This window comes from Lactuca virosa, chromosome 3, assembly GCF_052849685.1.
Source record: "Lactuca virosa cultivar CGN04683 chromosome 3, Lactuca_virosa_CGN04683_v6, whole genome shotgun sequence".
NCBI lineage: Eukaryota > Viridiplantae > Streptophyta > Magnoliopsida > Asterales > Asteraceae > Lactuca > Lactuca virosa.
Window position 1 is genome coordinate 294,009,053 of NC_136428.1, and position 16,130 is coordinate 294,025,182.

Sequence of the window (16,130 nt, forward strand, 5' to 3'; positions counted from 1 at the left end):
AAGGCCGGCCCGTATATGTGATATGTTAGTAGCTGAGTGTGGGCAGGGCCCGTATCTCATTATTATCAGGGTATAGATATCAGTCAGTTTGTTGGATTGCTATACTTGTTGTTTGTGTGATACTTGTATGTGTTTGTTTATGTATGTGAGTGTGGGCGGGGCCCGTATCTCATTATTATTCGAGTGTGGGCGGGGCCCGAATCTCATAGTAGCCGAGTGTGGGTGGGGCCCGAATCTCGTAGTATTATTTGAGTATAGATATGTGACTGCTTGATAGGAGTAGATATACTTGTTGTCTGTGTGATACTTGCATGCATGTTAGTAGTGGAGTGTGGGCGGGGCCCGAATTTCCTAGACAGCGGAATGTGGGCGGGGCCCGAATCTCCTAGACAGCGGAGTGTGGGCGGGCCCCGAATGTAACATCCCCATTTTCACGGCCAGAAAACACCGATTTTGTTTATGCTTTATAAAAACCAGAGTACTTTTTTTAATAAAAATGTTGCAGAATTTGTTCCCAGTAAAACATGATAAATAAGTTATTAAAGCATTTCCGAAGAAATGTATTTTAATTCATTTTTAAAACATTTGGGATGTCATCGTCAATACAGAAACATAAGCATAAACAGAACTTACATTCATTTACACTAGTGATCTACATCTCTTTTAAATCTCTCAGTGTAATGTAACTTCGTATCGACACCTGTGATAGAAATAAGCTGGAGTGGGTCAGGTTGGGAAACCTGGTGAGTACATAGGGTTTTCAACCCACAATAATATAATTATTATGTTTAAACATCAAACAATCAACCCAATTACCCATCCCCATTATCTTCTTTACTCTTAAGGATCTACCCTAAGAATCAACTATTCCTCGTTTATTCATTCCTAAGGATCATCCTAAGGAATCGGCACGAAGTCCATCGTCACCGGGGTTTAGGCACTAAGTCTGCATAGTCGCCAGGATTTATACAACAGGCACTAAGTCTGCATAGTCACCAGGATTTATACAACAGGCACTAAGTCTGCATAGTCGCCAGGGTTTAGGCACTAAGTCTGCATTGTTGTCAGGGTTTATACAACATGCACTAAGTCCGCATAGTCGCTAGGGTTTTGGCACTAAGTCTGCATAGTCGCCAGGGTTTATACAACAGGCACTAAGTCCGCATAGTCGCCAGGGTTTTGGCACCAAGTCTGCCATGATCGCCAAGGTTTAGGCACCAAGTCTGCATGATCGCCAGGGTTTAGAGTACACCGGGTGAACACATCGTTCACAACACCTACAGGTTGCGAGCCTGCTAGTGTTCCACTGGACTGTCTAGAATAGTCCGTGGTTGTCATCCATACTCTGCTAGATGATGGGGCCATCATTTGGGAAAGGCTTCTCACATTGTCCACCTCTCACACTCACCTCGTGGTCTATAACACCTCTCAACTCATCATCCAACTCATATTCCATCTATTACATCTACCCATGTTTTACCCAACATATTATCGTAGATATATATATATATACAGTTTAAATCATTTAAAACATGTATAAAACCGTTCATCCAGCATAGACAGCAAGTACTCAGATAATATGCACACATAGCACGTAGTTTATATAAAATACTTCATATCTATGTGTAAGATGAAAGTAACTATGCACTCACTTGATAAGGTGGTGACTCGATACTCGGACAACGCTTCGTTTACTTTAAAATAATTTCCTTCGACGAAACCTAGTATTATTACCACTAGTTTTTAGTCTAATATTTACCGTGACTAATTATTAGTGTTATTATTATTATTATATAAGCGTTTAAACAATACTTTCCAACCACTATGTACAGACAGGGGCCAGACATAAAACACCGGAGGGCAGGACCATTTTGGCATATAACACTTCTGAAATCCAACAACCCTATGCGGCCCTTTAAACCAGATTCCCCGTACCGCGAGTAGTTAAAAAGATATTATAACGACACTTATATAACTCACAATAATAGCTCAAATATTTATTATAAGTTCATAATAACAATACTAATTTTAAATATAAGCTATATTAAAATAGGTAAGCATAACTTACTTACAAGGGGGTTTTAGCTAGGAGTCGGGCTCTGCAGGGGCAGAACTTCGTCGCTGAATCTTTCTAAGAAAGATTCGTACAGCGCTTCAGCGCTCACCTTACTATACTAAAACTACAGAAAGAGAAGTCGAATCACGAGGGACCGAAATGCTCGGGGGATAAGAAGAGAAATACTCTTGAATCAAGAGAATGGTGCAAGAAATATGAGAGCCCAAGCCTCTTATTTATAGTAATTGAATTTACAAAAACTACCCTCCATAATTACTTAATGACCTTATAGTTATATAAACGACTAAACACCCCTTCATAATACTATTTTAAATAGATTTAACGATATTTGTACTAAACTAATGTCGAAAGTACTCAACACTAGTCTTATAATAACCGCATCGTCGATACCTTTCTAATGATATATACATTTGTATATATATGTGTACGTATATATGATTTATACTTTATTTTAATACGTAAATATGCTATTATAATTTGTAACTCGTTCATACGAACTCCATTTTTGACGTTCTTTATATCCACGCGTTGGTATTTACGAGTACTACAACTTTCATTTAGACGCCGTCAGCTAATTCTCATTCTATCTCAGATTTACAAAACTGTATCAAATTTATCGCGTTCGAAGAGTAGGGATCAAGTTTCGTCCATATCTTTAACATACGAGCTCTACTCTCAACATTCTTTATATCCACGTGTAGGTAAAAACAAGATCTAAAACTTTCATTTAGACTCCGTCGGCTAATTCTCGACCGATCTTAAATTTAACAGTAGGAGGAGATTATATTGTTAAATGTCCGCGTAAAATTCATAACTTCTACATACGGACTCCGTTTTCGTCTGTCTTTTTACCGTTGAGTTCCTATTAATGAGATCTTCAACTCTCATTTAGGTCGCGTAGGCCAAAAACCGTTCAAACTAAAATTCGAGTTTCGGGTCGTGCACTGCTATGCCAAATCTTAGAAAATTTATAACTTCCTCATACGAAGTCAGATTTGGGCGTTCTTTTTTTGTATGTTCTCGTTTTAACGTATACTACAAATTTTGTTTAGATCACTAAGGCTAAGAAGTCTTCTACCGTAAATTCACTATTTACGTCTCCCGGTGCCGTGCCGGTTTTGCCGTAAAACTTCGACGGGCCATAACTTTTTCGTTATAACTCGGATTTCAGCGTTCTTTATATGTACGGAACCCTTGTAACATATAATACAACTTGTTTAAGATTAATCCTTCTAAATAATCTTCCAACAAAAACTCTTTTTTGATGCTCATCGTCTCTAAATTGACTAGCCCGGATCTGTGGGCGTTACACCGAATCTCCTAGACAGCGGAGTGTGGGCGGGTCCCGAATCTCCTAGACAGTGGAGTGTGGGCGGGGCCCGAATCTCCATGAGAGTGGGCGGGGCCCGTATCTCCTAGTTGCATGTTATGTGTATGATATGTGGTAGTTTGGAGAGACTCACTTCGTGCTTACAGTTTTCAGTTTTGGTTTCAGGTACTTCGGTTTTCAAAAGAGGAGCTCGGGATGATTGCAGTACACACACCATTTGTTTAATAATAAAAAAAATGAAATTTTTGTACTGTATTTTTGGGATGTTTCACCTACCCACAAAACTTCGAGCCCTTCACCACTTTCAGATGACATTATGTAGAATATTGTAACTCCGAAATGTGTTCATTAAACCAAAACTCCGGAATAATGACTTTTGTAAGTCCGAAATACAATTTTAGATATAGTCTCTAAAATGTGGTTATGAATAGAGGGGACCATACTAACGGGTTGAGTTAACAATGTGGACGATAGACCCGGAATATAATGTTCGAGACAAAATGATTATTTTGCAAAAAAATATATATATATTTTTTCTTTAAAAAAAGAATTAGTTTAGTTAATTTCCTTTATAGTAAATAAAAGTTTAATATATTAATTAATTAATTTCCAAATTTGAAAAACAAATAGAAAACCTTTGATTGGTTAACCCAGTCGAAAACTACCGTATTGAGTTTTGACCCACCAGTTCCTTGTCTTATTGGGACACTTACAAGCCAAGCCACTCGAAGAGAGAAAGATGTGGAAACCAGTTTAAAGAACACAGACAAGGAATTCCCTTTAAATTATTGCTACTCCACCAAACACACCTCAATCTTCAGCCGCCGCCGCCTCCGCCGCCGTGGTTCTTTGATACCATTCAGCCCTAGACTCACAAGGTACATCCCTCTTTCTCTTCCTCATTTCCACCTTTCTTAATCGTGAGACCATTTTCATGTTCTCTGCACCTCCAATGTGTTTTTGTTTGGATTAATTTTGAATATTGGTACTGATAATCGCTGGTCGATTTATCTAATATGTCAGCAATTCGTATTAATTCAACCGACAAATCATGGCACTTGCAGGTCGTTCTTAATCCAATAGAAAAAAGCTCGTTGTCGATTAGATCCTTCAACGTTACATCATTAGCAGGGAGAGCTACTATGTTTAATTAGCTCTCTCTGCCTCTCAACTCCCCTGATATCACCCCAATTTGTCGAACAATCTCGTTTATTTTCTAGTTGTTACAATGGCGACACCTACATACCTATGCGGAGCTAAGACCCCGTGTTATTTCTCCAAGAGTGCTTCGTCGTTCTCCCGATCCATGTGTTCACAGCAGCAAAAGCTCAATTTTGCTTCATTCGGTGGAGCATGTAGAGTGGTTCAGTGTCCAACTCAAGGCAGGGGAAGAGGTGTGAGGGTTGTTTGTAATGTACAAAAGGTAGATGTCCTCACCAGAAGTGAACCCGAAAGTCAAGCTTCAGAAGGATTAAGCAACCGGCTATCATGTGTGATGAAGTTTGGTGGATCGTCTGTGGCCTCAGCAGAAAGGATGAAGGAAGTAGCTGACCTGATCCTCAGCTTCCCAGAAGAGAGTCCTGTCATTGTTCTTTCTGCCATGGGCAAGACCACCAACAAGCTTATAGCGGTTTGTGTTTCTTTCTATATATCAGACACAGTCATGAGTTTTTTCAATAAGGTTTTTGAGTTAAATTTGGGTTGTATGATGTAGGCTGGAGAGAAGGCTGCAAGTTGTGTTTCCATTGTGTCTGAAATTGATGAATTGGCCTTTTTGAAAGAACTCCATTATAGGTAAAAATCTTGATCATTGACTTCAAGTAGCTATTAAAGTTTGTAGAGATTAGTTAATATACTGAATGGGTATCACTTTATATTCTCAGGACAGTGGAAGAGCTTGGATTAGAAAAAACACTCATTGAGGGTAAGTTTATGATGCAATGTACTGAATTATGTTTAAACTTGTGTCATGTTGTGGAGTTTTTGGCCTCTTTCTGAAGCATAACATACCTTAAATAGTTAATAATGGCATAGTTTTTTGTGTATAAAAATCAACAGGTGATCATTAATTTTTGTTTCTTGCAGACCACTTAGAAAAATTGGAGCGACTTCTCAATGGGATTTCTGTACTGAAAGAGTTCACACCACGTGCAAGGGACTACCTAGTCTCATTTGGGGAGTGCATGTCCACAAGGATATTCTCTGCATACTTGAATAAAATCGGTGTCAAAGCTCGCCAAGTATGTGATTTGTTGATCACTTTTAATTTCCAAGTATTTTGTGCCTATAGGGAGAAAGAGAAACTAAGGGATTTTTAATCATGTCTTTTCCATGCTAATGACTTGACATTGTTTTTGTTGTTTTCTGGCAGTATGATGCATTCGATATTGGTTTCATTACAACAGATGACTTTACTAATGCGGATATTTTGGAAGCAACTTATCCAGCTGTAGCCAAAAGACTGAATGGTGATTGGATTAGGGATCCTGCAATCCCTATTGTCACTGGTTTCCTTGGAAAGGTTTTTTACTTTATGCATGATGCTTTTTAAGTCAGGGGTTGTTGGAAGAATAACCCTTTTTGCAGAAAATGATTGTTTTGTTTGTTTAAATTGTTTGTAGGGTTGGAGAACTTGTGCTGTGACCACATTGGGTAGAGGTGGTAGTGATTTGACTGCCACAACCATTGGTAAAGCACTTGGTTTGCGAGAAATTCAGGTTAGTCAAGAACTCGAAACTTCACATCAAAATGTGAAAAAAGACATGAATACCCTTGTCATAAATTTTGATTACTTACAGGTATGGAAAGATGTGGATGGTGTCTTGACATGTGACCCTAATATATATTCGGGTGCAGAACCTGTCCCATATTTGACTTTTGATGAGGCAGCTGAACTTGCATATTTTGGTGCTCAGGTATTTATTTATTTTATTTTTTTGCACAAACCAAACATATAATGATGAAAATACAAAATCATTAGTTTTTGTTTTGATAGGTCCTACATCCACAGTCTATGAGGCCTGCAAGAGAGGGTGATATACCTGTTAGGGTTAAAAATTCTTACAACCCTAATGCACCCGGTACCTTAATCACTAAATCACGAGATATGAGTAAGGTCAGTAATAACAACCTACTTTTTGAACATTTTAAAAGCTACTCAACTCTGAAAAGACTAATTTGTCCCTGGTTTTTCAGGCTGTACTTACCAGCATTGTTTTGAAACGTAATGTGACAATGTTAGACATTGTTAGCACTCGCATGCTTGGTCAATTTGGATTCCTTGCTAAGGTAATATCACTTTATAAAATCATATTATTGTTTTTTGTCATAAAAATTAGCAATTTTGTCCTATTATCAGTGTCAGTGTCAATGTCAGTGATAAATTTGTATATGGTACATGATTCAGGTGTTTTCAATTTTTGAAGATTTGGGTATATCAGTGGATGTTGTGGCTACCAGTGAAGTTAGCATTTCCTTGACATTAGATCCTTCAAAGCTTTGGAGCAGGGAGTTGATTCAGCAGGCAAGCGTATGATATCATTCTCATTTTTTATAAACAGGATGATGTCTTGATAAAAAAAGCTTTGGAAAGACTGAAAAAAATCAAAGTATGTTAATATGTCCAAGTAGTGATATCGTAAGGTGGTGTTGCAGGAACTTGATCATGTTGTGGAAGAACTTGAAAAAATTGCTAAAGTCAATCTCCTTCAACACAGATCCATTATTTCACTTATTGGAAATGTTCAAAGATCCTCACTCGTATTGGAAAAGGTATAAGCATATGCTTCATTTAAACCGTGTTTGGATAAATAATGTTTTATGACAAAATAAGTTATGTGGGTGTAGGCATTTCGTGTTCTTCGTATGAATGGAGTAAATGTTCAAATGATATCTCAAGGAGCATCAAAGGTGAATATATCACTCATAGTGAATGACAGTGAAGCAGAAAAATGTGTGAAAGCTTTGCATTCCGCCTTCTTTGAGAATGATATGTCCGACATCGATTGAGATGATTGATTTTGTACCCATTTAATTTAAACGTGTAGTAGCATATTTATTACGTTTTTGCTAGAAAAACATTTATGTTGTTAGGGTTGTTAACTTGTTATTCAAGTCTTCGATTATTGAAAACAAGTTGCATGCCAAATGATTTTATGGGCTCCTTCTGTATTTCAGTTAAAGCCTATATTTTATATTTATTTTTCACAAGAAACTTGTGAATAAGTAGCGAGAATCATCGTCCTTTTGCTCAAGACTCATAATTCTTTCCATGCTCAAGTAAGTATATCATTTGATAACGAGAATTGTTTGTTTATGCATTGTTCAAGGGAGCCTCCATATTGTCAAAGTAAAGAATTGTAAGGTTGTAACTTTGTTGTAAACTAGGTTATAACATGTAGAAGTCACGATATGTTTAAAATTATTATATTAGATAAAAATATGTATTGTCTATTGTAAGTTTATAAGTAAGGGAAATCTTCAGAAAAGTCCCAATATTTTCGGAAAAGTTACATTTTAGTCTTAAGATTTTTTTTTTGAACGAAAAAGTCCTGAAAACCGGCAAAAATTTGCAGTTTGACCTTTTTGACCGGTTGAAACCGGTACCAAATTAATTTGGGACTATTTCGTAAACTAACCCAAAATATTGGGACTTTTCTGTAAACAAAAAATATTAGGATTTTTCTATAAACAAAAATATTATGACTTTTCTACAAACAAAACCCTTATTATTATTATTATGAAAAATATAAATAAGAATTCTATTTTTTGAACTTGTTATTATTAATATTGTTACTAATACATATAAATGCATTTAAATGAAAAAATAATATTAATGACATTATTTAAGGGTGAAGGTGGAGGAGATGGTGATGCTTTTAGCATTGAAATCATGAATGTTTACTTGTATATTTTTACTTTGTATATGGTCATTTCACTTTTGTTATTATTGTTTTCAATTCAGAATAATAATAGTTAACAATTTAAAAGAAGTTGCATATTTGTAAAATTGTTTATAAATAGTTTAAGGTAGAAGGATTTCTCACTTTGTATATAAAAATGTTTAAGGTAGAATGATTACTTTTCAAATCCAACAGATCCACTACAAACATCTACATAGGTAGCCCATATCAAAATTCAAAAATATTAATTACAATATCTTGCTTGATAAAAAGTAATAGGATATGTTTTTTGGATTAATACTTTTGAATTATTCCTATTACTTTTTATTAAACAAGATATTGTAATTAATACTTTTGAATTTTGATATGGGTTACCTATGTAGATGTTTGTAGTGGATTTGTTGGATTTGGAAAGTAATTCTTCTACCTTAAACAATTTTATATACAAAGTGAGAAACCCTTCTACCTTAAACTATTTATAAACAATTTTACAAATATGCAACTTCTTTTAAATTGTTAAGTATTAATATTCTGAATTGAAAACAATAATAACAAATGTGAAATGACCATATCCAAGTAAAAATATACAAGCAGACATTCACGATTTCAATGCTAAAAGCATCACCATCTCCTCCACCTCCACACTTAAACAATGTCATTAATATTATTTTTTTATTTAAATGCATTTATGTGTATTAGTAACAATATTAATAATAACAAGTTCAAAAAATAGTATTCTTATTTATATTTTTAATAATAATAATAATAATAATAATAATAATAATAATAATAATAAAAATAAGGGTTTTGTTTGTAGAAAAGTCCTAATATTTTTGTTTACAGAAAAATCATAATATTTTTTGTTTACAGAAAAGTCCCAATATTTTGGGTTAATTTACGAAATAGTCCCAAATTAATTTGGTATCGGTTTCAACCGGTCAAAAAGGGTCAAACTGCAAATTTTTGCCGGTTTTCAGGACTTTTTCGTTCAAAAAAAAAATCTTGGGACTAAAGTGTAACTTTTCCGAAAATATTGGGACTTTTCTGAAGATTTCCCTATAAATAATTATAAATTAAATTGTTATGTAAAATAAATATAATATTTTATTATATATTTCAAAAATGTTATTAGGATAGGATTTTGTATTTTAAAATTTTCAATTTTCAATTGAAGTTGATATGTTACCATAGAAATAAAAATAGTAAAAATCATAGAAAAATGTCACTTGTCACAAAAACATGCAAAAAAATGGTCATGTGTCATTCTTAGATTTTGTTTATTAAAATATGTAGATTCTTATCTAAGACTTGTATCATTTGATGATGTTATGTGAATGGACATAAACATGCCTAGTGTACGACTAACACAACAAAGAAACTTTCGTATGCCAAGTGTATGACTAACTCAATAAAGAAAGTTTTGTAAGGGGACTAGAGATTATCATAAAATAAAAGAAAGTTTCATATGTTTAAGGTACTTCATTGAAGTTTTTTAGAGGTTTTCCTAGAATTTGTGTCAACAAACAATTAAAAATACCTCTAACTTTTTAGAATATGTCCAAGTTAAATAGCAATGATTTGAAACACTTCTTTTTAAACTGTTATCAAAACCCAAACACTAAATCGTGTGGATGTGTAAAAAATATAGGATTTCCAACACTAGCAGAAAAAGAAGAGAAAGATGAATCTCAGACCGATCTCATGGCAAGATCGAGGAAGTGTGTTGTGGTGGGTGAAGCATGAATTGCCTAGATATTATTAGGTGTTTGTCTCTCTTATTTAAGCTGCTTAATAATTAGACTTTTACGAACATGTATGATATAAATTAGGGATGAGTATAGATGGGTACCCATTCTAATTGTCTGGAACCGGATCCGGATACTGAAACCGTCGGTTCTTGGAATGTAGGATCCGGAACCGAAACCAGGTACCCGATTGTTTTAAATATGCTAATAGTTTGAGGCAACTTTATGTCTACAATTCTATAAATACCCCTTCTATTCCACAATCAAAATCATACCATTTTTTATCTTTTTCTCTCTATTTCATCCATTCTAACAAAAAAATGGATTCCCGCATCTCAACCCCAAAATCTGGTAGAAGAAAACTTTGTGTTTCTAGTACAACCATACCAACTAGAAACATTTTCACTTTCAATCTTTTGGTCTCGGATTATCATCTCCAACATGATGAACCTATTCAATCCCTCTACAATTTGAATACCAAAATGTTCAACAATACTACCACATGCAAGTGTTAAATGTTAACCCCAACATGTTCACCAACTTTGTTACTTTTCCCAATCAACTTTCACCAAATCAACCCTAAGCCAAACCCCACACTATCACTCTCAAACCCCAAACCAAACCCCACCCTACCACCTTCAAACCCAAAGCCTCGATGACTCGGATGACGAAATTGTACGTGAAACTCAACCCCTCTCACCCCTTTCATGCCGTAAAGGAAAAGAACCGATGGAAGATAAAACAAAGACCAACCCTAAAGGGTGGACTCCAACATAAGAGTTATTGTTGATACAATATTGGGTTGACATTTCGGAGGATTCATAGCTAGGAAATGCAAAATCGATTAACCATTTCCGGATACACATTCTTGAAATATTTCGGTAGGAATTGGGTGTTGGTGATGACTACCGTACTAAACATCAACTAAATTCAAAGTGGCGAGAACCAAATGGCCTTTAGCCTAGCGGTATCAAGGTGTTAAAAATGTGTTCCTCCCCCAAGGGGTTTGAGGATTCAAGTCTCGTGGTGGACAAAAGGAGTAGTTTAGGAGTAGGATTTAGCGGGTGTATGTTAGTCGTTCAAAAAAAATCAAAGTGGCGAGATATTGCGAAATGTGTTTCGTAGATGAACGGGTTGTACAACAACCTACAACCCAAAGAAGAAGTGATCAAAGTGATGAAGAAGTTCTTCAAGAGGCTTTGCATTTATATCGTGACGAAACGAGAAAGGCGTTCAAGTATAATGACTCTTGGAAAGTGTTATATTCTAGTCCGAGATGGAAAGAATTTGAAGCCACTGTCCTACATGGAGGAGAAACAAGAAAAAAAAACAGGCTCAAGTGGATACACAACTTCTTCGGATGCTTATGTCGGGTTAGATTTGAATGATGACGACGAGCTCAAGCTAAAGGAAATTGTCCGACCGATGAGTAGGGACAAAACAAAAAGGAAGGGGAAGGGGTCTTCTTCAAATGCATCGGATTTCAGCAGCGAAGCAGAAGAAAGGCAGAAAATGACGAAGACAATTGATCAATACAATTTGAATTACGCTGAACGTTTGGAATTTGACAAAGAAAAATTTGCCAAAAACGAAATGGAAGATATGAAATTCTTGATGCAAAATACTGATCATATTTCAGGACATGCCCTCGAGCTTGTTTTGAGGATAAGGGAGAAGATCACGAAAAAATTATTTCTCCTAGATTGTTTCATGTTTGTTTGTTTTTGTTTTAAATCTTGGTTGTTTTTATTATATAATTTTTAATTATGTTTTGTAGGTTTTATTATGTAATTTTTATTTTTAAGTAATGAACTATTTCTATTTTTATTAATTTTTGTGTTTATTAATCAATTTTAATTAATTATATTTATTTTTTAAATTATAGTTCTTAAAATTAAATTAATTTTATTGTTAAAAACTAAAAATAAAAGGAAGCAAAAGGTGACAATTTCCTAAGTTTTGAAGAGTGAAAGGAGAGTGAAGGGAAAGCCAACATGCCACAAAAAAGTGAAAGGTAAAAGGTGAATACACCTTATATCAAGATCGAGGAATTGTGTTAAAAGTAGTATAATGAGGTGAAGATGCTTTAGACACTACTTTGATCAATTTTGTGTAAACGGTTGTGATATAGGTTAGAGATTCACTCTGAAAATATAAATCTTTCGATGCGAAAGTTGTATGGTTATTTTTTTATTTTAAACATTTAAAGAGTAAATCTAAAATAAGGATATATATATGAGCATACGACTATATAAATTACAAGATTGATTGCAGATAAAATCTATCACATACTTTTGAAATTTACTAACACAACTTAAAAGTTAAAAGTAAAACAAACTACAAATTAGAACGAAACAAAAATACAATATGTTATAGTTCATAACTAAATTAATAGTTTGGAAGTATACTTTCAGAATATAGTATCTTTCAGATAAACGAGATCAAATTTTACAGAATATATGGGGTTGTTTGGCAACCATTGAATCATTTAGAGTCTTGAATGATTCAAAAGCTCTAAATGAAAACATATTGTTTGGTTAGATATTTGAATGGATATGTTGGCAGTTGAATGATAAAAATGACAATTTTAACCTTCTGAACTATTTTCTACTAAATAAAATGTTCATGTTTTATTGGGATTGGAAAACTCTTCTATTCAACACAACAACAAAATTACAATAGGAGGAGTACCTCCCACACTTAAGTATTACAAAAAAACCAACCCTCTTTTCTAACACTTACACTCTAAGTGTTTCTCTCTAACTCTATGTGTTTGGAATGCTTCACAATTGATGATGAAGCCTATATTATAGTCATGACAACCACCATTTCTCCATACATCATTTATTATGTTCATCATAGGGTAGGAAGAAAATGTCATGCTAGTTTCTCTATTGTCAACAAAAGGGGATACTATAGCTCTGGAGGCTGGAACACAACAAATCTCCCCCTCTAGGCTCTGTCCAACAATCCTCATCCAAACTATGTCATCATATAGTTTGTGTTTCTATTGTGTCACCACCTTGGTCAACATGTCTACGGTATTGTCATTTTTGTTGATATTTGATAACTCTAACTCTCATCCCTTGATTGATTCTCTAAGCCAATGATAATGGATATCAGTGTGCTTTATGTGGTAATGGTACATCGAGTTCTTGCTCAGGTCCATAACACTCTGACTATCATAATGAATGATGTACTCTTCTTATGAAAAGCCTACTTCTTGAAGAAACCGTTTTAGCCATATAATCTCCTTTCCAACTTCAATGACAATAGTGTACTCAGCTCCTGTTGTTGATAGTGATACACACTTCTGTAACTTGGATTTCCACGAGATAGCTCCCCTTGTTAAAGTGAAAAATGTAACTTGATGTAGATTTCCTATTATCAAGATCTCATTCCATATTGGCATATGTATAACCTTCCACGATTGGCTTTTCTCCCTCGTAGCATAAACATAGTTTCGAACTACCCTTCAGGTATCCAAGTATCCACTAGACTGTTTCTCAAAGTGCTTTCTAGGATTAACTTGATATCTACTCACAACACCTACAACATGAGCAATATCTGGTCTTATACACACCATCACATACATAAGACTTCCTACGGATGAGGAATAAGACATTGTCTTCATCTCTTCTCTTTCTTTCTCAAAAGAGGGACAATTTTTCTTACTCAACTTGATTTGCCAATGGTGTACCAAAGGGCTTGGCATTTTCCATGTTGAACCTTTTGATCACACATTCAACATAATCCTCCTGTGATAAGAACAATTTTCTTGATTTTCTATCACTGATAATTTTCATACCTAATATCTGTTGTGTTGGGCCTAAGTCTTTTATATCAAAGAACTTAGACAGATCCTTTTTCAAGTTGTCTATCATCGTTGTATATTGTTCCACTATCAACGTATTATCTACGTAGAGCAAAAGGATGATAAATTTCCCATCTGGAAACTTCTTCAGGTAGACGTAGTGGTCTGCAACGGTTCTTTTGTACTCGTGACTTACCATGAATGAGTCAAACTTCTTGTACCATTGCCTTGGGGCATGCTTAAGACCAGAAATGCTCTTCTTCAATTTACATACAAGATACTCTTTCTTTAGGACTTTAAAGCCATCAAACTGCTCCATGCATAATTATTTATCCATATCACCACGGAGAAAGGTTGTTTTCACATCCATCTACTCAAGTTCAAGATCTGGACAGTCAACCAATCCGAGTACAACTCGAATGGATATCATCTTCACAACTGGCAAAAAAATATCATCAAAGTAGATTCCTTCTTGTTGTTGGAAACCTTTTGATAAATCACTTCAAGTTGAATAAGAAAAATTTTCCGCATTCTGAAAGAGAAAGAGAAAATATGAAGACAGTCATTTATTCCTCATTCGTAAAAAGTCTTATGTATGTGATGGTGTGTACAAGACCAGATATTACTCATGATGTCGGTGTTGTGAATAGATATCTAGTTAATCCGGGAAAGCACAGTGGGAAGCAGTCAAGTGGATACTTCGATACCTGAAGGATAGTTCGAAACTATGTTTATGCTACGGGGGAGAAAAGCCAATCGTGGAAGGTAATACAAATGCCAATATGGCAGGAGATCTTGATTATAGGAAATCTACATCAAGTTACATTTTCACTTTAGCATGGGGAGCTATCTCATGGCAATCCAAATTATAGAAGTATGTATCACTATCAACAACAGAAGCTGAGTACATTGTTGTCGTTGAAGCTGGAAAGGAGCTTATATGGTTAAAATGGTTTCTTCAACAAGTAGGATTTCCACAAGAAGAGTGCATCCTTCATTATAATAGCCAGAGTGCTACCTGAGCAAGAACTCGATGTACCATTCCCACATAAAACACATTAATATACGTTATCATTTTCTTAGAGAAGCAATCAAGGGACGAGAGTTGAAGTTATCAAAGATCAACACAAATGAAAATCCTGTAGACATGTTGTCCAAGGTGGTGACACAAGAGAAACACAAACTATATGTTGACATAGTTTGGATGAGGATTGTTGGACGAACCCTGGAGGGGGAGATTTGTTGTTTTCCAACCTCCATAGCTATAGTAGCCCTTTGTTGACAATAGAGAAGCTAGCATGGCATTTTCTTCATACGCTATAATGAACATAATAAATTATGGCTGGAGAAATGGTGGCTGCCATGACTATAATAGAGGCTTCATCATCAATTGTGAAGCATCCCAAACATAGAGAGATAGAGAGAAACACTTGGAGTGTAAGTGATAGAAAAGAGGGTTAGTTTTTTTTATAATAGTCTAGTTAAGTGTGAGAGTTGTTCCTTCTATTGTAATTATGTTCTTGTGTTATGGTGAACATGGTTTCACCATCCTCCCTACTTGAACTTTGGATCATCTCGGGCTACTCCCGTAGGAACTTTCCGCAACCACTCTTTTTGTGGCCATAATAATTACAATGATTGCAATAACCTTCGAACCATGTATTTGTAGACTTACCTTGCTCTCGTGATTTCCTGTGATATCCCTTGATTGTGGGATCTTCCCCTACTTTAACCATGTCTGCCTCTACCTCTACCTCAACCTCTACCTCCAGTTTTTCCTTCACCTCTTTCTTTGTTTTCTAACACGATGGTAAAAGTCTGGTCTATACCAGCTTCTTTCCTTCTGGCTTCCCCGTTCATTAGGGTGTCTGTGACCAACTCCATTGTCACTTTGCTACCAGGGACAGAATTGTTGAGAGTCACAAAAAGTGTCTCCTAATGATTTGATAGAGAACTCAGGAGCAATATGGCATGTTCCTCATCTTTGAGACCCCAGCCAGTAGCACCGAGTTGGTTTACGAGATCCTGACTCATATGCTTAGTTATGGACGTACCACTTCGTAACTTGTGGTTTACAAGGCCATCATCAGCAAGGTCTTGTTGCATGCCGTCTTTTCTTGATACATATTCTCGAGCTTATCCCATAGTTTGTATGTGTTTGCCTCTTGAGATACATGATGAAAAACGTTGTGGTCGATCCACTGTCGAATTTGTGCCACTGTTTTTTTATTTTTCTCGTCCAAACTTATGTTTTTGTGCCGGG

General features: G+C 35.4%; 1 protein-coding gene across 2 annotated transcripts; it reads left to right on the forward strand.

Annotated features, from left to right (window-relative positions):
* The first annotated feature begins 4,125 nt into the window (after window positions 1–4,125).
* LOC145167273 (aspartokinase 2, chloroplastic-like) lies at window positions 4,126–7,554 on the forward strand. Of its 2 annotated transcripts, none has more exons than XM_079086421.1 (13): window positions 4,126–4,285; window positions 4,472–5,037; window positions 5,122–5,201; window positions 5,291–5,331; window positions 5,493–5,647; window positions 5,779–5,928; window positions 6,029–6,124; window positions 6,206–6,322; window positions 6,403–6,522; window positions 6,603–6,695; window positions 6,814–6,936; window positions 7,062–7,178; window positions 7,254–7,554. In XM_079086421.1, exons 2-13 carry the CDS (start codon window positions 4,636–4,638, stop codon window positions 7,413–7,415), a joined length of 1,656 nt encoding a protein of 551 aa, XP_078942547.1. In that variant the 5' UTR covers window positions 4,126–4,285; window positions 4,472–4,635; the 3' UTR covers window positions 7,416–7,554. The 2 variants fall into 2 exon arrangements, with proteins under 2 accessions (XP_078942547.1, XP_078942548.1); XM_079086422.1 differs by having other exon boundaries at window positions 6,814–6,930.
* The last annotated feature ends 8,576 nt before the right edge of the window (window positions 7,555–16,130 follow it).

Coding starts and splice junctions, on each gene's coding strand:
- LOC145167273 (XM_079086421.1), top strand. CDS start 4,636: ATGGCGACACCTACATACCTATGCGGAGCTAAGACCCCGTGTTATTTC. Junction 5,332..5,492: donor AGAAAAAACACTCATTGAGG/GTAAGTTTATGA, acceptor TGTTTCTTGCAG/ACCACTTAGAAAAATTGGAG. Junction 6,937..7,061: donor AGTTGATTCAGCAGGCAAGC/GTATGATATCAT, acceptor GTGGTGTTGCAG/GAACTTGATCATGTTGTGGA.